Source organism: Alexandromys fortis, unplaced genomic scaffold (genome assembly GCF_014885135.2).
Source record: "Alexandromys fortis isolate MF-2015 unplaced genomic scaffold, M_Fortis_MF-2015_v1.1 scaffold_329, whole genome shotgun sequence".
NCBI classification, from domain to species: Eukaryota; Metazoa; Chordata; class Mammalia; order Rodentia; family Cricetidae; genus Alexandromys; species Alexandromys fortis.
The window spans coordinates 410,459-436,774 of NW_026068249.1; the positions used below are offsets into that span (position 1 = coordinate 410,459).

At 49.7% G+C, this 26,316-nt stretch overlaps 1 protein-coding gene across 1 annotated transcript; it reads right to left on the minus strand.

Annotated features, from left to right (window-relative positions):
• Nucleotides 1–55: 55 nt before the first annotated feature.
• Apbb1 (amyloid beta precursor protein binding family B member 1) lies at nt 56–23,855 on the minus strand. The gene is made up of 14 exons (XM_050131323.1): nt 23,723–23,855; nt 16,425–17,159; nt 10,082–10,257; nt 9,929–9,985; nt 9,765–9,850; nt 9,591–9,654; nt 9,078–9,227; nt 8,603–8,730; nt 8,093–8,207; nt 7,859–7,943; nt 7,543–7,626; nt 1,025–1,140; nt 699–875; nt 56–608 (listed from the first exon to the last, which is right to left on the minus strand). Exons 2-14 carry the CDS (start codon nt 17,143–17,145, stop codon nt 441–443), a joined length of 2,127 nt encoding a protein of 708 aa, XP_049987280.1. The 5' UTR covers nt 17,146–17,159; nt 23,723–23,855; the 3' UTR covers nt 56–440.
• Between the last annotated feature and the right edge of the window lie 2,461 nt (nt 23,856–26,316).

The following is a 26,316-nucleotide window of genomic DNA, read 5'->3' on the forward strand; positions in this document are numbered from 1 at the left end:
GGAGCCTGGTAGCAAGATCCTGACTGAGGAGTTCATGTGAGCTGGGGAGACACAGCAGCGCAGACAGACTTTATTAGTGATATCAGTACAGCGGAGGTGCCCGCAGGACAGGGGAGAGGGTATCCATGCCGAGACCAGTCCCCTCCTGCCCTGCTGGGCCTTTGAGGGTGGGGCCTGGCTTGGACCAGTTCCTCCTGCTCCACCTCAAACACTGGGGATGGAGAGCCCAGGGCTGGCCTTGCTTCTGACCCTCATGTCATCAGCTCAGTGTAATGACTTCTGTGAAGGAACTCAGTTTCTCCCAGCTCCTAGGTAGGGAACCCCAGCTACTGAGGAGGGGCAGCCTGGGGGATGTGAGGCCTAGGAACAGTATCCAGGGCCCCTAACCCTTGAGTTCCCTGGGGCCCAACACAAGCAGGTGGAGGAAGGATGGGATTTCTTCATGGGGTCTGGGATCCTAGACGTTTGGGCTTGAGGGAACCCCACAACGACTGAACACCCCTGCGGACAGTCCACCCTACGCGTCTGGCAACTGACTCCGCAGGGGGTGCTGGGAGGCAGGAGGTGGAGGTCTGGGAACGAGCATCCAGACACTTCTGGTAGCGGAGCTGCAGAGAAGCAGAGGGGCAGTCACTCTCTATCTCAGCCTCTTAAGGTCACACCGCTCCCTCCCTCTTACCCCCTCCCTCCCTGCTTACCATGCATGCAGCCTGCACAGCCTCGGAGAGGCTGGCAGCATTGGGCTCGCACCAAAACATGTGGCAGCAGAAGGAGGCTGGGCCGGCAGCCATGATGAACGCAAAGGTGTGCACATCTCTGCCCACAGCCAGGAAGGAGAGGAACCGCACCCGGCACTCCCCCAGCACTGCCTCGGTCTGCAGGGGAGGCATCCAGTTAAAAAGGAACACCCGGCTCTATCCCACGGAAGCACACCCTTCTGATAGCCAGTTCTTCCCCCCCCCCCCCACTCGATGCTCCTCCATGGCAAAGCTCAGTCACACTTTCTCCTACCCGCGCCCTTTACCTGCTGGTGTAAAATGGTGAGAGTGGCGGGGGCCACACTGACGTGACTTGGGGTCCACTGTTCACGGCTACTGGAGGACAGAACTGACTCCAGGGCCCCATTAATCACATCCACCCCTGGAAGACACAGACACAAACATGACAGCTCTGCCTGTCAAACTCGGGCTGGCTGCATTCCCATCGCGGCAGCCTGTGGCCTGATGCTGCTGCTGTCTAGGTACTCCTCCTTGACCTCCGTGACTCCCGACCCTTGCTCTTTCTATCCTGAATCTCCAGCTTGGTTTTCTTCACTGACTCTTGCTTCAGTCCCCTAAATAGACACCCCTTAAATGGATGCCCGCCCCCCAGAGAGCTGCGACTTCCCCATCTGTTACCATGCATATTCAAACATTACCTGGACTCTTTGATACAATAGTGGCTTCCTATCAGCCAGGTTCGTCCTCTCTTCAGACCCAAACTTTTTTTAATCTTTAATTAATTAATTAATTATTTATTATGTATTTATGTTCACGGAGGTCAAAGGACAACAGGCAGGAGTCAGCTCTCTCCTTCCACCATGTGGGTCCAGGAGACTGAACTCAGGTTGTCAGGCCTAACTGCAAGTGCCTTTACCAGTTGATCCACCTCCAGGCCCGGGTTTTTTATTTGTTTGTTTGGGTTGGATTGTGGTTGTTTCATCTGTGAGACAGGGCTTCACTGTGACTTCAAAACCTGGTCTAACACCGACGGTGCCCTGGTCCAGCACCAGAACTGGGACGGGAAGGAAAGCACAATAACCAGAAGAGTGAAGGATGGAAAGCTGGTGGTGGACTGCGTGATGAACAATGTCACCTGCACTCGGGTCTATGAGAAGGTGGAGTGAGGATGCCGCTCCACCCCGGACAGGAGTGAATGAGCTCAGTTCAATGAGCAGGTCATAAATATCTGCACTGCTTTTTTTTTTTCAGTTTTATTTTTCATGACTGTGTTCAACCATCTTTATCACCAGCACTTTACATGAAACCCATGTCAGAGTGTTGGTTTAACTGGGATCTTCCCTTTGGTTAGTAAATAAATGTGTTTGTGCTACTTCACGGTGCGTGTGTTCTTCCAGGTAGTGGAAATTGGTGCTCCAATTGGTGATTCAATCAGGAATTGAAAGGCTCTGAGCTATTCTTCTGGGTCCCTATGGCTAATATATCCCAGCAGTTTGTAGACTTGGCCAGCTATTTTGCAGCGAATACGTGCCCAGTCATTTAAGCTTGTTTTATACTGTTTTTGAGCTTGNCTCCAAAGCCACAGAGAAACCCTGTCTCGAAAAACCGAGAAAAAAAAAAAAAAAAAAAAAAAAAAAAAAAAAAAAAAAAAAAAAAACCCAAAACCTGGTCTAGACATGGAGTCCAGGTCAGCCAAAGCTACACAGTGAGACCTTGACATGAAAACAGAAGAACAGTAGCTGGGAAGAGGAAGAGGCTCAGCACTGGGGTCAGATGCAGTGGTGTGTGTTTACCCAGCACTGTGGAGGCACAGGTAGGCAGATCTCGGTGAGTTTCAGTCAAGCCTGATATACACAGTGAGTTCCAGGACAGTAAGAACTATGTAGAAAGACCCTATCTCAAAACAAACAAACAAACAAACAAAAAAAACCAACAAAATACTCAAGCACACAAACACATCAATCAGTAAGTTCAACAGGAGTGGGAGGAGAAGATATGATAATAGAAGGTGAATTTAAACAAAATACATTGTATACATGTAATGGAATATCATAGAAAACTCATTATTATGTATAACTAATATATGCTGATAAAAACATTCAAATAAAAAAGGTCTCTCTGGGAATGGTGGTGTACACCTATAATCTCAGTACTTCCACAGAGACAGAATGAACTATACATAGTGAGATCCAGGTCATTCAGAGCTACCTTGTCTCAAAAACCAAAATCAAACAATCCCATAATGGTCTCCTCCACTTCAAAGTCCTAGAAAATCACAGATGTGGAAGGCAGAGTCAAAAGGTTCGCCACAAGTTCAAGGCCAGTCTAATCTAAACAATAACTTTCAGTAAGAGCTACTAGTAGAGGCAGGTGTGTATGTGTGTTGGGGGACAAGGGTGTTTAGATTTGAGGGGAAGGATACCCTGAAGGACATTTATTACGAACAGCCAAGTCCTCAAGGGCTCTTTTCCAGTATCTACGTTAGTATTCCTGACTATCATCCTAGGTCTCACCTGGGAGGCCTTCTCCAGGGCACGGAAAGGACACTCTTTTTGTTGTTGTTTCAGGTTTTGTTTTTGTTGTTTTTTAAGATATGTTTTGTGAAAAAAAAAAAAAGGTATGTTTTGTGTGTGTGTAGTCCTAGCTGTCTTGGAACTTCCTGGTCCTGAACTCACAGAGATTCACCTGCCTCTGCTAGGGAATGCTGGGATCAAAGGTGAGCACCACCACACCTGGTTTCAGAGATAACTCTTATCAAGGTGTTTGAAGAAACCCTATTTCTAGTGTGGATTATGGTCATTTCAAGGACAGAGACCAAATGTGCCGGGATTCTGTCTCTCAGTCTGACGCGGTTCATTTGCTGAAGGTTGCAGATTCACAGGAATGGTGTCTGAAATGGTACACTAAGGCAGCAGGGGCGTACGCGTGGATGGGAAGTCTAATGAGGCAGGAGCGCACAGGAGGATGACGACACAGGAAGGAGCAGATGGGCAGAGTCACGCTGCAAGTCGCCAAAGCAAGGCAGAATGGTGTGATGTCTACGACATTTAAACTGAAGCTATGGGAAATTTCAAAGTTCATGGGGGTGGAAGAAATCACCAAAGTCAAATGAAAGAACAAGCAGATGATCTTGGGGTGGAGCCTGGCCTCTGAGTCAGTGGTGGGTTGAGGGAGGTGATCTAGAAAAGGCAGATTGTGGCTGAGTGTGGTGGTACACACCTTTAATTCCAGTTCTTGTGAGGCAGAGGCAGGTGGGTCTCTGAGTTCAAGGCCAGCCTGGGAGACAAAGAGAGTTCCAAGATGACAAGGATTACACAGAGAAACTGTCTTGGAAAAAAAGAAAAAGAGAGGGGGAAGGAAAGGAAGGAGGGAGGGAGGGAGGGAGGGAGGGAGGGAGGGAGGGAGGGAGGGTAGCTGAATTTCATAGGTCAGGGTTAAAAACATGCACTCCTATTCCCCTATCCTGCTCACCTCTCCCCTACAGCCACTGTTACTGTCAGATACACCACGCAATGTACGTCTCTTTGATTGTCTCTCCTCGCTGGAGTGTAATGCACTCGAATGCGAGACCATGCTCAGCGCTGTTCACTGATATACGCTGAGATTAAAACGATGCCGGGCACAAGTAAGGTATGCAAGAATAACCTAGTGGATAGATGGGTAAACCCTGTGGCTTCAGGGAGGACACTGTTTAAAAAAGGGGAGGGGATAAAGAGGGAGCACAGGGTTGGCAAGATAAATCAACAGACTTGCCACAGAAGCCTGATGACCTGAGTTTGATCCCCAGAACCCACGTAAAGGTGGAAGGAGAGAACTGACTTCTCAAGGTTGTCCTCAGACTTCTATGGGTTAACACATGCACACATGAATGCACACATGCATGCACGCACATTTTTACAGGAGTGTACAGATGAAAAGGAAGAAGTAACCTAAGAACCCAATGGTCCAAAAGCTCTGTCTTTGAAAGGACAGACCCATGGAAGTGACAGGGTAGCCAAGGATTGCTTTGGAATTGTGTCCTGTGTACAGTGTCAAATGAAAGAGAACAGTAATGAGTGGGGGCTGATAACTGGAAGAGTCAAGGTGGGTTAGAAGTTGTGGGTAAGAAGGAAACCAAAGCCAAGCAAGTCCCCTGATCCAGTACCCGTTTCTGTTCTCTGAGAACCTGTTTTCCCCTCCAGCTCCTGTTCATTATTCCTTCATTCCTTCTTTCTTCCCTTCCTCTCTTCCTCCTACTTTGATTTCTTTTGGAAGGAGGGTCTTACAACACAGCCCAAACTAGCCTCAAGGTCACAATCCTCTTTTCTCTGTCACTTGAGCTGGGACTGCAGGCATGCACCAGGAAGTACCACAACAGCCACCATTCCTTGGCGTCCTCTTTGTCTCCTCCCACTTCTTTCCTGTTGTCACTGTCCTAGAAGTGTCATCTTCCTCCACACAGACATTAAATACTGGAAGACTACAAAGGTGGCCTAAGCTATTTTCCCTTTCACTCTGAGCTGCCCATATTCTGGTGCCAACCTCTGGTGCCATACTTAGGACTGACTGTCTCTAAAACCTAATGATGCCCAAACTTCTATCTCAAGCCCAGATCTCTGCTCTCAGCTATGGACAAGACCGATGAACCTAGCTGCCAACCTGATTCCCACTTAGTTTGTCCAAGGGTACATTGAATTTGGCATATTTAAAACTGAATTCACAATCCCATACCTAAACTAACTTCTGCCAGTATCTGTTACTTTTAGCTGCTATCCAGTTAGCACTCGGCTATCAAGTCAATGCCAACCACTCCTTAACGACACCTTTAAGTCATCCGTAAGGCCTCTATCTCTCACCCTACTGATGGTCACCAACGCCTACTGACTTACACTCCTTTTCAGCCCCGCTGTTGTCTAAGATACTCTCAATACCAACTGCCATGAACATCAAGATCCTCCTGCATTCCCTACATCTTCTTCCATCTGTTCAACATCTTTCTTCGTGGTACAACCAAAGCAAGCTTTACTATATTCAAATCTGTCCAAGAACTCTCCTGAAACATGTATGGTTTGGGTACATGTCAAGTGTTCCCCCAAAGGCCCATGTGTTAAAGCCTCGATCCCCAGCCCTGTGACTGGAAGCTCTGGAACCTTGAAGAGATAGGAACAGCAAGAGGTCTATCCCTGAAGGGGACTGTAGAACTTTGGCTTCTTCTACTTTTGTTCCCAGGGTGTGAAGGGAGTAGCTTTGCTGTGCCAAGGGCTCCTGTATGATTTGACACTGTCACTGACAAAGCCAAATCATGACCAAATAAACTGTTTCTCTTTAGAAGTTGATTACCTCAGGTGTTTTATATAGTAATGGAAGCTGACCAATGCAAATGGCTCCCTGTAGCTCTTATCTTGAAGAAAATATTAGTATCCTAAACTAGAGGTTTCTCAGTTTGACCAGTGCACAGCCCTCAGCACAGGCCTGTACAACTATCTCTTAGTGCTTCCCAAGTCCCAGTGTCCCCTGCTCTGCACCCTCATACAGTGTCCACTCAGCTGAGACTGCCTTCATCTAACTTTAACACATCTACTACTGTTCATATTTCTCAGCTAATTGGACACTGTCACGAGAAGACTGTTTTCTTTTTTTGCAGGAGTGAGGTAGGTTGAGGAGACAAGGTCTTTCTCTGTAGCCCTGGCTGGCCAGGTACTCATGATATAGCTCACCACACTGTGGAAATCCTGTTTTAGCTTCCCAAGTACTGGGATTACAAATGTCACTAGACCTGGTTTCACAGGAAGAGTTTTCTGGTCCCCAAATCAAATGAAGGTCTTTGATTACACCTTGCTACTTCCTTTATTAATTTATTTAATTAATTATGGACTTAATTTATCATGACATTTGTTTGATTGGTTCCTGATTGCTGTACTATAAGCTCCCATAAATGCCATGAAAGTTAGGCTGTGGCTATTTTCCCCAGTGCCCAACACAAGGCCTGATACAAAGTTTCAAAGGCAATTGTTAAGTTAATGAACAAACAAATGTAGGTTCTTTGGAAGCATGGTCTCTTGTCTCATTTCATTATCTGCAAACAGGTATTACTGTAACTGTTACACGTAGGATTATCAAGAATTAATGAAGGTTGGAGGTTTAACTCAGTGGTAGAATACTTGTTTGTATGCCTGAGGATCTGGGTTTGATCCCCATCACCTTACACACACAATTAAATAAAATACTTTTTAAAGAGCCGGGTGGTGGTGGTGCACGCCTTTAATCCCAGCACTCGGGAGGCAGAGGCAGGAGGATCTCTGTGAGTTCGAGACCAGCCTGGTCTACAAGAGCTAGTTCCAGGACAGGCTCCAAAATCACAGAGAAACCCTGTCTCAAAAAAAAAAAACCTTTTTAAAAAGCCTTTATGTTTCACAATACCAAAACCTGTGTCAATGATACTTACTGCTTCCTTCTCTGGATGCTCACAGCTCATATTAAGACTGAACCCAGTGCCAGGCCAAGGCGGCGCATTTCTAGCAACTCAAATACCTACCTCCTAAGCCCATCAAAGCTTTCCCATGGGATGGTGGTTCAGGGGAGAAAACTTTCCCAATGAGCCTAGCTCAGCACTCGTCACGTGATAGCTGTTCACTATCATATGGATGGAAACATGCTCACTGGAGCTGCAGGCAGGACACAGGGCAGGCGGGGACAGAGCTACAGGGAGATGGGATGAATTCTGAAAGGCAGGGATCTGCCTGCCACACACGACAAGGTCCAAGAGAAGCAGCCCGAGGAAGTACAGGGTGGGGACAGAGCTCTAGGACTGAGGGGTGGCCCCTGAGGAAGAGTGCACACATACCAACAGGTTTAGCAACAGGTACATTCCCGAGGTAATAGACTTGGAACTTCTGTACCAGCTCATTCTTAGGTGCTGGGAATTCCACTGTGGGGAGAAGAAGAGGGTCAGCTGTTCTAGCCTGCAGCACCAGTGCAGAAGCTATGCACTTGCCCAGCCAAATCCTCGCCCTCACTTCCCCCTGCCTCCCTCTACAGAAGCCCCTCTACTTAAGAAAATCTCCACGTGCTGTGCCTGCCCAGGAACCTGTGCCTCTTCTTGGGTCACCTCACCGTAACTAACAAAGCTGAGCTGGGCCTTGAAAGGCTGTAGTACTCACCTTGGAAGGGGACATCCACAAGTTTGGAGTGGTCCAGGGAGAGTCCATTCACCAAGCAGCGAGCACTGCGCCGTTCAGACATGATCTGAGGAGTGAATGGGGGGGAGGGGGATGGGATCTGTCAGAGTTACATCGCCCTGAAGATCCCACCTAGTTACCCACCAACTCAGCAACCCTCCCCACACCCTTCTGGACCAAAGGTGACAGCTAGTCCAGGGAGTGGAGGGGCCGTGCCTTGGAGCAGATCTCATGCAGGCTGGTGGCGATATTCTTGGCGGGTGCCTCACAGCGAAACACGTGGCACTTGAGCATCTGGGTCAGCTTATCACGAGCTACGTAGGCAAAGTCCCTGTTGGGGGAGGGTCACTTCAATGTTTCCTAGAACCATCAAGTACCAAGCCTGGCCCCCATTCCACCCACATCCTCTCTGTCCGTGGCAGCTCCTACAGGACTTCTGCCCTGGTGATGTGTAGGTTCTGTCTTAAGGAGACAGATAGGTAAGCATGCTGAGATGGGGGATAATGCCCAGCACAGCAGGTGAGAAGATACAGGGCACAGAAAGGGAGCCTAGGTGCTTCGAAGTATCAGGTCCAGGCGTGGGAGGGGAACAGCCAAAGCAGATGGGCGTCAATACCTCTCTCTGGGTCCGGCAGCACAAGAGAGCCAAAGAAGAGATTAGAGAAGAGGATTCTGACTGCTGGGTGGATGAGCCCCCACCCCCACCCCACAGACTCTTGTGCCCACCTTCCACTGTCCCGCCCGACGCCCCACACGCGGATGCTGACGATGGGCTGGGCATGAAGCAGCGCCTGGCTCTGTGGCTCCACCAGTTTTAGTGTCTCATCCTCCAGCTGGAGCAGCAGATCCTTTCCCTGCAAGCCCAGGAGGCGGGACTCAGTGGTACCCCAGTGGGAAGGTGGCAGAGACCCACCATCTCCAGCTCAAGGGATATTAGCCACCACAGGGGAGGAGCAGGGCTTGTTTAACCATCAGACCACCCATCTGGGGGCCTTACTCCAGTAAAGGTCCCCATGGCCCTTGTTATCCCCATCACAGTTCGGCAACCATCCCTCATGGTGTCAGCCTGGGGTTACACATCCAGCCCATAGCGTACTACTTAAACCAACATCCACTCCGGTAGCCTCACAACCCTCTGGGAGACAAGTCCGATCCCCCGCATCTCCCACATTCCCACCACCTCACCAGCTCAGGCCCTCACCTCTCCCCAGCCCCCAGACATCGGGTCATGGAGATTGTTTTTGTGGTAGGAGAGCTGACGGATACAATTGTTAACCGCCACACTGCTGCGTCCTGGGGCCAGCTCCTCCTCAGTCATCTCCACCCAGCCTAGGGAGCGCACGGCGAAACACTGCCAGACACAGAAGAGGGTCAGGGTAGATCTGAGATAGAATTGGAGGTGCCGTGGGCAGAGGACAGGGGGGCTCCTTATTTAGAACAGAAAAGGTGGGGTGCATTCTGAACCAAGACTGAAGCTCCACACACAGGACATGGGCAGGAGACACCTGCTGAGCCAAGCCTTCAGAGTCCCCAGGAGACCCTTGGGCCAACTGAGTTAAATACCGAAGGTGTCAGAAGACTGCCCAACTCCGACACACAGCCCTGTGATGAGACTGGAAAGAACTCCCCGTTTGAGAGCTGGCTGAGACCACAGACGCCCTCACAGCACACCATGGGGGCCTGCTTACAAAATGGGTCTTGGTCTTGAACAAACCTTGATCCCTGGGTTGGCATTTCTTTGGGGCTGCTTCTCCTCCTCTTGGGGCAATGGTTCTGGGCTGGAAGCAAATGAGAACACTTGGCATGGCACCCCTATTTTGGGGGTTGTCCCAATACGCCTTCCACACAGAACCAGCCTACCTCTAGCCCACTGCGCCTGGTGACTCACCTGAGGCTCTGAGCTGGGAAGGACAATGTCCCCTCCTCAGGGTCCTTCAGCCCCAACTCCATTGGGGCCTCCTCACTGGGTTCATCCTTTTTCAAAGGAAAAAGAGATGGAGGAATTAGGGCCTTTTCCAGTCACCCCCACAATGAAGCTGGTCTTTCATTTACCTTCCAAAATTCTCCTTCCTCAAAGCCTTCTTGGTGAGCAAAGCCGGTCCAGGTAAGCTGGAAAGGGGATGGTACAGGGTGGTAGTGTCACCTCGTCCTGGCAGCACAGCCCCTTCCACCCCTGGCACGGAACAATAAGCTGCTGAGTCTCACCTGGGATTCCTCTTGTGGGCTGCTCCCCTGTGAAGGCGAGGCCCGGCCTGGGGGCTCCCACTGGGTGGTCCCTGTTGGGATGTGCCAGTAGTAGGTCCCTGAGGTGTCCTGGACCCTCATCCATCCAGCTGGCAGATCGGAATCCGTCTCGAAGGCGTTGGGGTTCCAGAAGGAATCTGCCAGGTAGGAGGCTCAGTGAGGGTCAGCCCACCCAACGAGCAGTCAGTAGATGCCCAGTCCCCTTCCCAAGCCCCCATGGTTGGGAAGGAGGAGCCAAGGAAGGGACAGTATAGTCCCTGCTTGCTTGTTGAGTCACCAGTGGTGAGCATGGCTCAGACCTCCTCCTGGGCCCTGCTGCTGCCCAATGTGGCCACATGGAGGGAAAGAAGAAAGCAAGGAGGAAAGAAGGTAAGAGAAGGAGGTTGAGTGATCCCAGTTCACCTCCTCATACATCGTGCATGTGCGTATGTCTGGCTATATAAAGGTGCACACACTGACAGTTCCTGTCCATGTGCACACGGATCCACAATATATGTAAGCCCTACTACACACCTGTGCAGCCATAAATAGTGCACAGCACATAGAAAATTATGGAAGGTATCACATACAGGTATACTTGTAAATTCAGCAGCAAACATAGCAACACCAGTTACATAGTCATGTAGAGCTTTGTGTATATACATACATACATGCATACATACATACATACATATACACACACACGTGCACGCACACAGCCCTACCACAAAGATGTGTACATACCACACCACCAAAGGCTCCCAACATATGTGTGAGTACCACACATACAGGTGAGGATACACTTCAGGCACAATACATTATCAACCCTTGCCACCTCTGTGCAGTTACTACACACACACACAGAGACACCCCCCACCCAGACCCCCCACCCAGGCAAATATGTCATGCACACACATACAGACTACATATCTGTGATATACACCCTCCTCTCCTGGATCTAAATCACTCCATCCTGTCACCCAGACTGTGTGCCCTCCACCTCTTTGTCAGCCCTGCCCCACATCACACCCAGCCCCATGCTGCCCCTCACCTGGACTGTTGTCCTGCAGGATGATGGCCAGGAAAAAGTCCTGGGAGAACATGGCGCTTACTCCCTGCCCCTCCTGCCTCCACCCTCCCTCCTCACATTCCCTTCCAGCCCAGCCAGCTGGGCTCACAGCCTGGTGCTGGGCTGCAGAGAAAAGCTCATCCCGCCCCCTTCTCACCAGGGCAGAGCGTCTGCCAGGCAAGATCCTCCTCCGCCTGGAGTTCTCAAGGGAGGGGCCAAGACCACCATACTAGGGAACCTCCTTGGGATGGAGATGGGATGAGAAGAGGGGTTCATGAGACTCCAGCACCTCCTATTCTACTTTCCTTACCCTGGTTCCCCTCCTCGATCCTGAGTCTCCATCCCATCCTCCAGCAGTGACATCAATGGCACAGTTAAGCCAGTTTTACAAACACCAGGAGACTCAGCCTCATGGGAATAGCTCAGCCACCTGGGGCCCTGCAGAACCTATAGTGCTCAACATAAACAGGGTGTGGCTTCCAACCCTCAGGGATCCCTCCCTTATCCAGACCCTATCCAGCACTTTCAACTAAAGGGTGGTCTTTGAGAGCCTGAGCCCTAGCAAGATTGAGGATTTGAGGCTTCCCAGCACCACCCCCCTCACCTGCCAGGGCCCAGCTAGGCTGCAGCGTCTCCTCGGCAACCGCAGCAGCACTGGGATGGCTGGGAGCGCCCAGACTGCTGACGTGCTTCCCGTTACCAAGGAAACCAGGAATCCTGACTGGTCCAAGAGGCAGCACTGAGGGACAGGCAGTCTTAAGACCCAAGCTGCTGGGTACCAAGACACAGAGGGGCTGAGAGTGGGTGTGGCTATGCCGAGGTGTCTCCCACCTGACATGAGTTAGTCAGACGAGGTGCTCCGCCATCCTCAGCCTGCAAATGAGGTAAGTCCGCAGACACCCAATGAAAAGGGGTCCTTTGTGCCCATCCACCTTCTAGGCAGCCATCACTGTCTCCACCCTCACTATCCCACTCTACTGAGGTTCAGCAAATGTGTGCTTTCCCTCAGACCCTCCCCCAACTCCCTTCAGGACATTGTTGCTAAAACCTTCCAGGAACACCAACCCCAAGGGCCCTTGCCCTCCCCAGCCTGCTTCACGGTGGGTCGGGCGTTTCTGAAATGTGGGGAGCAGTTTACGGTTCCCCTGACTGAGTCATGCACACCAATCCATCTGCCATCCCTGTCAGCCCGTGCCTTCCTGCTTCAAAGAGCTTCACCCTTCCGATCTGTCCTGGAGGGGGCAGCTCCTCCCGCCTTGACCATCTGGGAGGCCCTTCTGGAGCTTGGCACATCTCTCTCCAAGCACAACCCAGCCGGGGCCTTTGCTTCCACACACGCGCATTAATTCCACAACCGTGCACTTTCCTTCAGGCACTCACGTGATCCAGATATCATTATGGCCTCCCCCCTCCCTCCCTTCATTCATCCATGAATGCCTTAGTGGCTTAGGCAGGCAAACTAGTTTGCTCAGGAGACCATGATTGTGTAGTGCTCCTCCTCCCCTCCCCCAACCCGTGCACATCACTACTACAGTCTGACAACCAGCACGCTTTAATGTGGATTACTGCAGAAGCCTCTCAACTGGCTTCCTTCTGTCTCCACTGCGGACTACAGCCTGAATGGTTCTTAGGAGATGCCAAACTAATCAGGTTCCTCTCCAGTCTAATACTCTTAACTGCTCTCTCATTACTCTCAGGACAGAATCCAAACCCCTCCTCGGGTTTTAGGTGCTCTTAAGAGCCCCTAGTTGTCTGCCTCTTAGCCTTGCCTCTGACAACTTCCTAGCTCTCCTCCCTCCCTCCTAGGTAATTACTATTACTATTACTAGCTATATTACTCAGTCCACCTTCAGACTACAGTGTAAAGGGAGCTCTCACGACAGACCCATCTTCCCTGCTCCCTCAGGATGGAACGACGCTCTCCTTCTGCTCCTCTACCCACCTGCTTATCATCACTGATTATGGCTGTCTATTTCTGTCTCCTCACCAGACACTCAGTACACACAAGTACCCCGAGAGGGTAAGAAGATCTTTGTCCTGTCCAGTCTGTTCTCAGCGTTCAGGACAAGGCCTGGCTCAGAGTGTGTCTCCAACACAGGTAGGAAATTCATTCATTCATCACCCATTCACACCGCTCACACAATTCACACAGTCCATTCATCATCCATTCACACTGCTCATTCAATTCACACAGTCCCTTCATCACCCATTCACACTGCTCACACTTCACATAGTCCATTCATTACCCATTCACACTGCTCACACAATTCACACAGTCCATTCATCATCCATTCGCACTGCTCATTCAATTCACACAGTCCCTTCATCACCCATTCACACTGCTCACTCAGTTCACACAGTCCATTCATCACCCATTCACACTACTCACTCAATTCACACAGTTCATTTAGTCAAAAACTACTTTGTGGCGATCTCAAAACAGGGGAAAAAAACTTTTGTTCTATCCTACCCCATTTCTACTTAGCAGAAACCCACCATCTGTGGCTCTCATAAAAGAAGAAACACATCCAAGAAGGAACAAGCAGTAGCTGGACCCCTCCTATCCTTGGGACTGGCCTAACACCTCTAGGTCCAACAACACCTGGACTCCAGGAGTCCCCTCTCACTCCTCCATGGCCTGTTGAGACCACTGGCCATGCCCAGCACACCCTTAGTCCTTCTGTATTGCTGCCCTCCCACCGCAGAAGATCAGAAATGCTGCCACCAGTGACAACAACCAGGCCTCTATTTGGCCAGCGACTCCTGTCCAGGGTAGCAGAGGAAACCAACTGTAATCAGCAGTGAGGCGAGCCTCAAAGAGACACATATGACCTGCACAGCTCTTCTGAAAAGCCAGAATTAGTTACTGACATTTAGAATTTGGGAAGTTTACATTGGAATCTAACTTTCGGTGTGTAGATCTTTTTTTCTCTAAACTCAATCCAGTAAGTAAGTAGCTTGAGTAAAATGAAAGCTGCTCCCTTTACAGAGAATGAAGACATTGGCCACCAAAAGCCACTAACAGCACACAAGGAGAAACAATTAGACTTTACCTTTGGTATTGTACCACCTATGAGGTGCCCTCCTTCCAAAACAAAACAAAACAAAAAGCCACCAAACCAGAATCTGACCAAGGCTCTAGAACGATCTACTAGTTTACACAAAATCCAGAGGAAGAATATGTTCAAAACTATTTGGAGAAAGAAGCTAAAAAGTTCAGATCATGGAAAACTCAAGACAGAAAACATACTGTGTGCACAATCAACAGAAAAATAAAGCAAAAGTTTATACATGTTCAGGAAACTTCAAAGTCAGGCATTGTGGCTCACGCTATAATCCCAGCACCTGGGAGAGGCAAGAGCATCATTACCAGCTGGAAGCCAACCTGATCTACATAGTGAGTTGTTAGTTCTAGGTATCTAGGATTATAAAATGAGTCCCTAACCACGCAAATAAATAAATGAATAAACAAAATAAAAGAAAGAGGAAAGGAAAGAAGAGCCAGTAAGATGATTCTTAAGGTAACGGTGTTTGCTGTTAAGCAACGCCTGAGTTCAATCCCCTAAACCCACATGTTAGTTTTTATTTTATTTTTTGGTTTTGTTTTTTTGTTTTGTTTTGTTTTGAAACAGGGTTTCTCTTTCTAACAGTTCTGGCTGTCCTGAAACTCACTTTGTAGACCAAGTTGGCCTCAAACTCACAGAGATCTGCCTGCCTCTGCCTCCCACGTCTGGGATTAAAGTGCGCCACCATTGCCCGGCAAAACCCACATGTTGGAAAGAGAGAACCAACTCCTGAAAGTTGTCCTCTGACTTCCATATGCATGAGTATGCATTTAAAACAAAACCATTGTGGATATCAATTCATATAGTTCTCATCTTTTCAGAAGGCTAAGTGGGACAATTACCAGACAACTGGGAGTATGCTAACAATAAGTAATTATTTGATAGTATGAGTTCCCTTCCAAAAAACACAGATAAATACCAGGCTGGGTATGTAGTATGGTGTGGTTCATGACTACAATCCCAGCACACTCAGGTGGAGACAAGGACCCAGCAAACCTAGGGTCAGCTGAGGTTACAGAGCAAGACTCTCTGAAAGGAAAAGAATTAAACACACACACACACACACACACACACACACACACAAACCTAGACTGAGGCTCAGCAGTGAATAAGGCATTGATACAGCAAGACTAACTATGCATTGATGATTATAAAAACGGGTGATGAACAGGTCAGGCTGTCATCTCTACGTCTGTATGTGCTTGAGAACATTCAGTTAGGCTTTTCAAAAAGAGAAGATAAAGAGCTCAGGTGTCTGTAATGCATCTCCCATGCCAGCATCCATTTAGTAGAGTGTAGACACTGTTAGCACCTTGAGAAGTCAAAGTCAGAGTCTGTCTCCGCATCTGTCTTTCCAGGAACAGAACCTAGGTCGAGTATGCTAAGCAAGTGAGCTATCATTAACTCATGCCACCCCCCACTGAAGCTTTTCTTATATTCCCACCCTGAGATCTTTTGGGCTGTAGCTTCGGCCACAGTAGGGAAATCTCTACTCTGTACGACATTAGCAAATACAGAGTCCCAACTTTATTAAATGGGTCACATTTAGTGATCAATCTTTGTTCTCCAATATCTATCTCCCTAGAAGGAAGCACAAGTTTACTCTCTTTGTCCCCTAACTTTTAGCCAATATTTCATTCCTGAAATGGCACCCTGGCAACGACCAGCATGGCACTCTGCATGTGGTTCATAAGCAGAAATGAACCCTCCCAGTTTGCAGAGGTGGAAAGCGGGAGTAGACATGACTATCCCAAGTCCACCTTAGTGCTGTGCTGTGCACAGAGCTCACTCAGGTCTGGACTCAGAGATGCTTTAGCTTTTAGCTGTTATGATCCAGGACTATCTGTGACCCTCAGGAAGCTATGACACTTGCCGGGCCTTTTTCTCATCGTTTGTATATGGACATAGAAAGAGTACCTATGTCACAGCATTATTGTAATTATAAGTACCACAATGCTGACCAGAGGGTCAGTTTCTTAGTAAGTGCTCATCAAAGCAGCTAGTCTACACATTAACCATGACAGCCCACACAATGAATAGATACACCCTTCACGGCATGCACAACAGACAGACCTATGGCCAAGCACCCTCTGACTGAGGCAGCAAGCTCTGCACCTCGTTCTTGGGCTGGCCCTGGCTTCTGCACGATTCCACGCCCTCCCATACTGCCACATCTAGCTCCACATGGTACCTGTGTCCTCTGGGGAGCCATAGGACGGGCTGCCCTGTGATAAGGTGGCCCAGCTTGAGTCCTCATCACTGGCTGCACTGTTCCGCATGCCAAATAGGAGGCTAGCACTCTTGCTATGTTCCCGGGGGCCATCCGTGAGGGCCTGGGGCCCAGAGGGGACTTCCACACTCTCCAGGGGCTCGGGCAGCCCTGGAGGAGAAGACAAGTCCTCCTCTTCCTCTTCTTCCTCCTCGTCTTCATCATCCTCCTCGGCCTCCCCTGCTGCCTTCTCCTCTCCTTCGTCTGGTCCCTGTTCCTGGGTGTTGATGATCAGGCCGGGTCCACAAAGCCCTCGGTTGGCTGCATTATGAGCTGAGAGCTCCAGCTCAGAGTATAGATGAATCAAGCCTTTGGGACCCAAGGGTGCTGTCTCAGCCTCCTGGCTGGCCTCTTCTGCCAAGGTCAACGTCACATTTCGGTTCTGGTCTCGATGGGCCGTGGCAGCCCTCCGAAGCTGGTTCTGGCCTTCCTTTAACCACTTGGCATTGGCGGGGCCTGGTTCAGGCACACCACCCTCTCCCATAGCATTGCGAAGGTCCTTGGGTACCACAGCTGTGGCTTGCAGCTTGGCGTTCAGCAGCTGGTTATGGGCAGCGTGCAGGGGCAGCGGGAGGCTGAGTGCAGGGCCTCCGTGGCTGTTAGCATTAATGGCCGATTGGCTCAGGGATGATGGAACAGACATGGCCTTGGCAGATCCTGCGAGACAGGGAGGAGAGACCATGTTAAGTAGTCCTGTTTCTGACCCAGTCTTAGGTTCTGTCTCTCATCTTCTTGTGCTCCGTAGGCCAGCACACACCAGTACATACCCCATGAGCTACATTCCCATCAGACTGCAGCCCCACCCCCACCACAAGCCAGGCCCAACTCTGTGCTGTCCCTTTCCCTGTGTTCTGGAGCAGCACAGTAGTGCCTGCTTTCTCCTCATCACCAAAGGCAGAGTGTCTGCACAATGGCTCTCTGTGCATCCCCACGCCCCACTTGACCAGCTGGGGCTCACTGTGCCAGGAACATAGCCAGCACAGGACAGGCTCATGTGTTTTGGATACTAGACACTGACTATCCCTTCCCTCCTGCCACGGTGTTATCTGGAGCCCCCTCACTGCCAGCCCCCTAGGCTGTATATTATAAATCACTCATACCAGCCATCCCTCAGCCCATTCAACAATAATGACTGGCTAAAGAGGACAGATGGGTGTGTAGAGATGGCAGACAATGTCCAGGAGAGCAGGCCACAGAGGAAGGGCCTTCAGCTCCAGTTCTTGGCTATACAACGCCTTAGCTTCGTATAGACAGTGTTTGTCTGTGAAATATCTCACCTAGGGCACCAGTCTCTGCTGCCAGTCCTTATAATGCCATGGTCCCCTCAGGAGCCTCTGATCTGGAGCCTCCAGCCTTTCCAGTCTTTTTGTGCAAGGATCACTTTATTGTAGAGACCTTCCCTATACATCTGTTTTTTAATTGCAGGCTACCTCTCCCCCAGCTTAGTGACCCCACAGTCTTCCCAGGCATGAACCATCATCTACCAAGATAATTTATCATTTGTGTTTGTTTGTTTGTTTGTTTGTTTGCTTTCATTTTTTTGAGACAGGAGTTTCTCTGTGTAACAGCCCTGGCTGTCCTAGAACCAGGCCGGCCTTACACTCACTGAGATCCACCTGTCTCTGCCTCCCGAGTGCTGAGATTAAAGTGCCTCCTGGCTTCGCCTGTGTTTATTTACTGACCTCCTGATGCCTAAGTTCCATGTTGGTCAGGATATTGCATTACTGTTGTTGTTGTTGTTGTTTAAAATATCGCATTCCCAGCCTCTAGCAATGTCCTGACATAGAGCAAGAAGCAGGAGCCTAGTGATTAGCAGTCACCGAGGAAGGGTACAGCCTGCCCTCACATCTCCCCAGACCCCATTTATGCTGTGCTCTGGATCCACCTGTCTCCGCAGTGGTTTCTGGTACCTCGGTCACACTCCTCCAGTCTGCATGCGAAAGGGGACCCCTTGCTTCAGTATCAGCCACTTCTCAGGTGTCTCCCACACACGCACCAACCAGGTTCTAGGTGTCACCTATCCTCAAGGGTCCCTGGACACCCCCCACAGCCCAATCAACCCTTCTCACTGTCAGTGACCTGTGCTGGTTCTTCTGTGACCTCTGCCTTCCTTGGAACCCCCACACCAGTTCTTCCTCCTTGATCACCCACTTCCCAATTCCTCTGCTCTTAATTCTTCTCCCCGTCACTCTCCCGCCCAATAGTGTCACTCGAAGCTCTCTCCTCCTCCTGCCGGGCAACAGGACCCCCACTGCACACCACTTCCCCCCATCTCCATTCCCTCTTGCCCTCACCTGCCTCGGTCTTCTCTGCTGCCTATATGGAGTGCAGGTGTTACAGTGTACCTGAGCAAGGCCACCTATCTCTCCAGGCTTGGCCCAGGACCCAGAGACAGGAGTCACAGTTTGCATCTCTACCATTTCTAATTTCTAGCTCCTGAGAATGTAGCACAATGCTAGGAACGTGCACGAAACAAATAAAAAAGGTTTCTGTGCATGTGTGTGCCTCACCTTCACGTTTAACTAAACTGTTGGGCTGATCCCTTTGGCTCCACCTGGACTGCGAGCAAACCCATGGGTCGCTGGAATCAATGGAGAGGAAAAAATAGGCAGTTCTGTCTCCACCCAGAGCCACAGTAATTTTCCAAAAATGGAAACCACATTGTGTCACTCCCTGGTTGACAAAATTAAAGGGCTCACCACTGACTTTAGGATAAGGTCTGAGCTCAGTTTACATGATACCTGAGAGGCCACTGCAACCAACTCAGCCCCTCTCAGCCCCCATCCCATCACACCTTATATTCAGCCATATGAAGTACGAGAGGCTCTGGAACACATCAAACAAAACCCAAGTTTTTGTTTACACTGTTCCCTCAGCCTGGATTCCTCACCTCCTTGTAAGAACCTCTTCTTGTATTTCAAACCTCTGCTCAGCTGTCAGGGCTCCTAAGCAATCTTCCCTGAACTTTCCTCACCTAAAAAGGACCATCCCTTCCTGTGTTCCACAACGCCCAGTGTCACAGCTATCAGAATATATGGCACTCTGTCTCACTCAGAATTACAACATCATCAAGGATAATATGTTGTGTGCCTGCCAGAGTGGCCACTGTGTGGAAGGGAAGGATGGACGAAGGGGACAGACACTGGGGAACTAGAAACCTGGAAGCGTGGAACTGGCTGGGAACAGATACCAGGAAAGTCTGTACAGCCACCTTAGGCTTGGGTAGGCAAAGGGATCTTAGGGAAGGTGCTGGAAAATGATGAAGGAGCCCTAAAAGGCAGGATGAGACAGGAGTCCCGGTCAGGTGAGGCTCAGGTCTGTGTAAAGAGGGAGGAAAAGACACTTAAACCAATGCTGTGGCTTAATGACTATCCAATGGCAGCTGAGACCCCATGCCCCTGGACAGCTCATGAGACTTCAGGAAGGATGTGTTCTCTGCAGCAGAGGTGGACAAAGCCATGTTTCTAGGTCAAGCTGAGGCTGACTTTTGTGACACTGGGAAGTGTACCTGCAGAGAGCAGCTGTTTTGTGGGTCAGGGAAGAGCCAGGTTGACTTTAAGGAGTCATGACCTTTGGCTCCAGGGCAAAGAGCATTGAAGTAAGAAGTGAAAAGTCTGTTGCAAGTGCTGAGACCGAGCTGTCTAGCCTGAGGCAATGTGACCACCACCTTCTTACTTATGAGAAAAAAAAAAAAAAAAACTACCTAGTTTCTTCAAGAACAAACACAACCCAACTCCTTTCTCACTGGGGTTATCTATAGTTGGGGCATCTCAAAGGATAAAAAAGGGCCAACATGGCTCATTAGGTAAGGGGGCTTGCCAAAAAGTCACAAGACCCAAGTTTGATTCCCAGGACCCACATGGTGGAAGGAGAGAATCAATTCCATAAATTGTCTTCTGGCCTCCATACCTTCATACCTTCACTGTGGTGCATGTACATCTATATCCCCCCGACACACACACTCATATCCCCCCCATACCTATATCCACACATACACGCACACACCTATAACCCCACAAACACCTACATCCCCCCACAATAGGACATGGATCCTCCCCAGGAGGAAGTCACACTCTAGGGAGACACTGTATAGCTCCTTACCGCATAGTAGGACACAGACATCTAGAACAATTACTGGCACCTATATGCACCTTCTTCTTTTTATTTTATTTATGTATTTTGTGTGCGGTCACACCCTTGCCACAGCACACGTGTAGAGGTCTAAGGACAACTTTCAGGAGTCTGTCTTATTCCTCCACCACATGAGGCCCGAAGAAGGAACTCAGATCATCAGGTCTGGTGGCAAACACTTTCATCTGCTAAGGCCATCTCGCCGGCCCACGAACAAGCCCTTTTTATTGACTTTATGCAGTGGTAGAGGAAGAACAGGACACCATCAGAGCCTGGGACTTCCTGCCTGCGCACCAGTCGGAATTCTCCTGGATCAGCCGTCCTCTCCCATTCTGTCTCCTCTCCAAACTCACAGGAGAAAGGGAAGCCATTTGGGGAATATCCTAAACATCAAACTCGATGAATCTGTTCTCCTTTCTCTTTCTGCCTAAACCAAGAGGTGCACCTACTACTTACATTCTCTCAAGGTAAGAACAAGATAGTTCTTAGCCTGACCTTCCCCTGAGCTCCTCAGTACTCTTATCTCCTGGCTTCCCTTCTGGCTTTTCTACCCCTGCTTCCCTGTCAGCAAGAGAGGTAACAACACCTACTAAGGTCAACAAGGCCTGTGGCATTTAACCAGTGGGTGCGTAGTCAGCATGTGTACTCTTGGGAGAATTTCACCCCGTGAGTCCCCACCCAGTGCTTATTCATAGCTCCCTTGCGCTATATCCCTGGATTTCTTTCCATGCCTATGGGGACTGTTTTCTTGGCCTCTTAGACTCCCTTGCTTGGTCATCTTCCTCTCACCCATTACAGACTGGGTTTCTCAGTTTTACCCTTTTCTCTTCCTTGTCCTGTATTCAGTAGAAGTAGTCATTCATGCGCACAGATTCAGCTGTCACCTATCCAATGATGATTTCCAAATCTCAAGCTCCCTCACCTGAATTCCAGACACGTACAATCAACTCTCTACCCAACAGCTCCATCTACCTCTCCCAAAGGTCTCTCAAACTAATACATTCGTTCCGGTTTCTCATGCCTATCCCCTCATCTCATTCTCTTTCGGGGGCCATGGGATGAAATAACCGCCTATTCTGTTGTCCAGTATTGAACAATCCTAGATCCATATTTCACCCTTGCTGCTTACAGTAAATTCATTCCTAGACAACGACCTTGTTCTGAGAAAAAATTCTGGACTTATCCACTCTGTAGTACCTCCACTATCAACCATAATCTGCGCCAAAGTCAACGACCTTCTGGTCAAAATCCTTAGAGTTGTCTAAATTGTCCTGTTAACTTGCCCGTGGCCTTCCTCCCTTCTGGGAGGAACTCTTATAATTGACCTCTCCAACCAAAGCAGCTTTCTTTGATTCCTGGAAGGCATCATGGTCTTTGTTCTACATGGTTTCTCTTCAGCCCATTTCTGGAACTTCATTATACTAACTCCCCCTTTACACTCTAGTCAAACTAAGCAATTCCTCAGCGCAACATTCCCTTGACCCCTTCACTCTGACCCCCAGCCAGTCTAGCTGCCGATCTTGAGGTCTGTCAAAGCACTGTGCATCTTCCTTCATGTTGCCCCCTTTCAATGCCATTCTTGTTTGACGTCTTCACAGACCCTCATTTCTCTATGACAAGAGCCAGACCAGTCTGTTCTTTGATTGCATCCTTAGTGCCTAATGCCGCACCTTGTAAGTATCGGGGCTCAAATCCTATCTGTTGAACGAATAAATGATCAGACGCATTTTTAAAATGACCATTACGAATCCAATGCTGATAATAGCAGCTAAGGGGGGTAGGGCAATGGGGTGCGACTGGAGCAGGGGAGGGCATCTAGAGTAAGTTTGACAAGAGTTGGAATCAAGTGAAATTAACAGACCTGGGAATTACTGAAGTAGTGGGTAACACAGAACCGGGTGAAATTACGTGTGGAGGAGGGAGGGAGAGTGTCGCTCAGAAAACCAGTGTGAGCAGAACCTGAACTGAATGGACAGCTGCCATTTTGGGGTCTGAAGAAACAGCAGATGCAGAAGTAAGGTACAAGGGGAACAAGAGACGTGAAAATTAATTCACCTTGGAGTCTACAGGTTTGAAACTCCTGTGGGATGATGAAAAGGGGCCAGGGGCCAGGGGCCAGCTGGGCATATGTGAGTTTGGATTTCCTCAGAGTGGTCTGGCCCAGACAAATAAATCTGGGACTGGACAGTTTATGTATTAAATTTAAAGAGCTGGAAATAGAGGAATTGGTAAGGGAGAAAGGACAAAGTGAAAGACCGCAGCTCAGGCCAGAACCCAGGGCCACATATGCAGAGAAGAGAGGAAGAGGAGAGCATCAGAAACTGAGAAGCAGCAGACAGTGCCTAGGAAAGAAAACAGGAAACCCTTCAAGGAGACTGAACTGACACAAACCAGCTGAACGCTCCTCAAAGGTAACAGGCTCTCAGCAATGGGTCCATTGAAGTTACAAGGAGGGCTCCGGTGACCTTGCCTGGAAGCTCGGGTGGACGTCAGAGACAGAATGGAGTGGATTTTTAAAATGAATGGGAAGTTGGGGGTTCAGAATGCAATGGACAGGCAGAACTCAGAAGAGGCTGGGAATAACCTCTGAAATGGAGGGGGAAACTGCTCCGAAGAGCACTCAGCCACTGCTAGGCCTCTCGGGCTGACAGGAGAACCTCGCCGGCCCCAGGGCACACCCCTCGGTCGCTGAGGACTACAGAATGCAGCTTGACAGATCCCAGGCCTGGGACTCTAGACTGGAATCAGGCGACCTGGCTCCTACCCGGCTCCAAGTCCCCTTCCCAGCACTAGACCTCCCCTCCCCCACTCTTCCACCGCCCCTCGCTTTGCTTCCCCCCCACCCCCCACCTCAGGCATCCTGGAGGATCAAGCATAGCTATGAGGAGAGGGTCGGTGTGAGTACGGAAGTGAACCCTGCGGAGGGTGGTCTGCAGGCCCGCCGTAGGAAGGCGACGCTGGGATGAGGCAGGGGGATCAGGCCTGGTCCGGGGACCTAGACCCTGAGAAGAAGGGGCTGCAAGGGCTGCAGGCTGCTGAGGCTGGGGATCCCGCTCCCGGGGCTGTGCCGAGGCAGGGGCAGCTCCTACCTGTGCGGCGAGGCCCCAGGCCCAGGTGGCGAAGGTGGCTCAGGCTGCAGGGCTCCCGCTCCGCCGCAGCTTCTCCATCACAACATCCCCCGCCCAGGAGCGCGCAGACCGCGGGGCCGCGCCCCGAGCGGCGGAGTCGCGCACGGGAGGGGGAGGGGCGCCATCTTGACCGGGGCGGGGCGCGCTTGCCTCGGCGAGCTGCACTGGCTGCGGCTGTCCCAGCCGCACCCTGCAGACCCTCGGCCCTCTGCGAGCCCTGCGGCCCATGCTTCTAGCTTAGCCTGCATGGCTGGCTGCATCCGGCTCCCAGGACCGCTACCCAGCTCTCCCCTTCCATGCCACCAACTCACCTTTTGCGTCCGCGAGGCCCTGGTACTGCACAGACGCCGGGAGACGCTCCTGGAGCTTGGAGCCTGATCCCCACTGGGGCGGTGCTGAGACCGCGGCCGCGCCTCGAGAGGCTGGCAGCCGGCTGCTCTCTGGCTCTTGTGGCAGCACTCCCTGACGTCCTGGGGATAATAATAGCGCGTATTTATTGACCGCTTGCTCTGTGCCAGGCTCTATGTTCAACCGTTTGCATGCATTCATCCTCAGATCAACACTATTCAATCCCCACAGTTGTTATTCTGAATTTGAAAGGCAGGTGCTGACATTCTGAAGGGTAATGCGACTTGCCTGCAGTCACAGAATAAACTAGACCATAACTGAGATATTTCTTAACACTCTGCTTGTGTCTCTGAGCATAAAGCGGTGACACAGTTCCCCACCCCGGCTCCCGTTAGAAATTCACTAAAGGAAAGCGGAGAACGAGAGTGAAAAATATGAGGAAGAACTGCTGGGTGCTTGCTATATTCCTGTTCGCTGCTGGCCCTGCGTGGGCAGTGAGGTAGGTCTTAGCAGTCGTCAGATCGCTGACCCAGATCCCATCAATAATAAAAAGAGGCAGAACCCCTAAGAGCATGGTCCCCTGAGCTTTAATCGTGAACTCAGAGCATACTGAACAGCTGATTGGAGATGCATCTAACAGTGCCCAAAGTAAATTCATTATTTCATCTTGTGTTTGTCTTCTAAGGAATTTTCCAGAAGTGGAAAAGTACATGCACACGCACATATGAGCATACACATGCCCATACGAGCACACACACACACACACACACACACACACAAAATCTGGATGAATGTTCTTTATTATACCCTGACTAGTTCAAAGCAGGTACTCCAAGGTTGTCTTTGAATATACTCTTACTTATCTTGTGGTACATATAAACTTTTTTTAACTTTTTGTTGTAGACATTTTCACATATGTACAAAAATAGAACAGTGTAAAAAAAAAAAAAACCCAAAGCCCATCTCTCAAAAGTTCATTGCAATCTAACAAGGGTCTATAATATATAAACCATGTTGGTTGTTGGTTCCCACACAGGACAAAAGGATCCCCAAATGAATCTGGTTTAGCACCTGACCCGAGTCCTTGAGAAATGAGCAAGGTTTTTCTAGAAGGATAAGGGATCCTTCTCATTCATTCGTTCACTCTCAACAATTATAAATGTGTGAGGCACTGTCCTTGGTGCTAAGAACACCCAAAGGAACAAGGTAAGAGAGTTCCTGTTTCCATACCATTTCAAAGTTAACAGAAAGAAGAGACACCAAGCAAGTAGTTAGAAACATGGTGTCTTAAAGAAAATGCACAGGGCACTGTGTGGGTAGGGTTAGTCTGGCCTGGGAGGTTTGGAAAACCCACACAGGAAGTAGAATTTAAATGAGAGATAAAGGTAGTAAATATTAGGCGAAGAAGAGGAAGTTTTCAAAGTAGCAGGAGGACAGGAAGACAGGAAGAGCATGGGTGCTGCTATAGTGAAAGATCTCCACCCAAAACCACACTGAGTCAAGAGGACAACCTGAGTTACACATAGAAAGGTCCTGCCTCAGCCCCTCCCATCCACCCTGACCCCAGAAGTCACAAGGGTTCTGCTTTCATACACGAGTTTATCCATTCATGGGTTAATGGAATAAAGGGTTATGTGGAGGACAGGTCTGTTATAAAAGCCAGTTGCTCTCTCTCTCTCTCTCTCTCTGGGGGGGGGGGGGGGCGGGGCTGGTTTTATAAGACATGGTTTCTCTGTGTAGCCCTGGCTGTCCTGGAACTCAGTCTGTAGACCAGGTTGGCCTCGAACTCAGAGATCCTCCTACCTCTGCCTCCCAAGTGCTGGGATTAAGGGCATTACTACCACAGCGGAGCCAGGCTGTGTCTCTTTTATGCACTCCCTCCTCTTACCCTGTGCCATCTTGAAACCCTGCAGAGTCCTAACAGCAAGTTGAACCTCACCAAATGTTCACCTTGATCTTGTACATCCAAGACTTCAGAAATAAAAATTGAACAAATCTTTATTATCTGTAAATTACCCAGTTCATGGCATTTAGCTATAACTACAGAAAACAAACAAAGGCAAGTGTTAATGGCACAGAAAATGGCAAAAGGGATGGAACAATGCCAAATCAAGTTGGGTCTTGTATGGTCAGTTGGATGTTCATAACTTTAAGGGCAGTAGAAAGTCCTCAGAGCTTAAAGTGAGAGAATGGCAGATGTGATCATC

What these genes read in the sequence shown, in the direction of transcription:
- Apbb1 (XM_050131323.1), bottom strand. Translation starts at nt 17,145, where the DNA reads ATGTCTGTTCCATCATCCCTGAGCCAATCGGCCATTAATGCTAACAGC. An exon ending in TGGCTCCCCAGAGGACACAG is followed by an intron (nt 10,258 to 16,424) that starts GTACCATGTGGA and finishes CCTACCTGGCAG; the next exon opens with ATTCCTTCTGGAACCCCAAC. An exon ending in TGCATGAGATCTGCTCCAAG is followed by an intron (nt 7,944 to 8,092) that starts GCACGGCCCCTC and finishes TTCACTCCTCAG; the next exon opens with ATCATGTCTGAACGGCGCAG.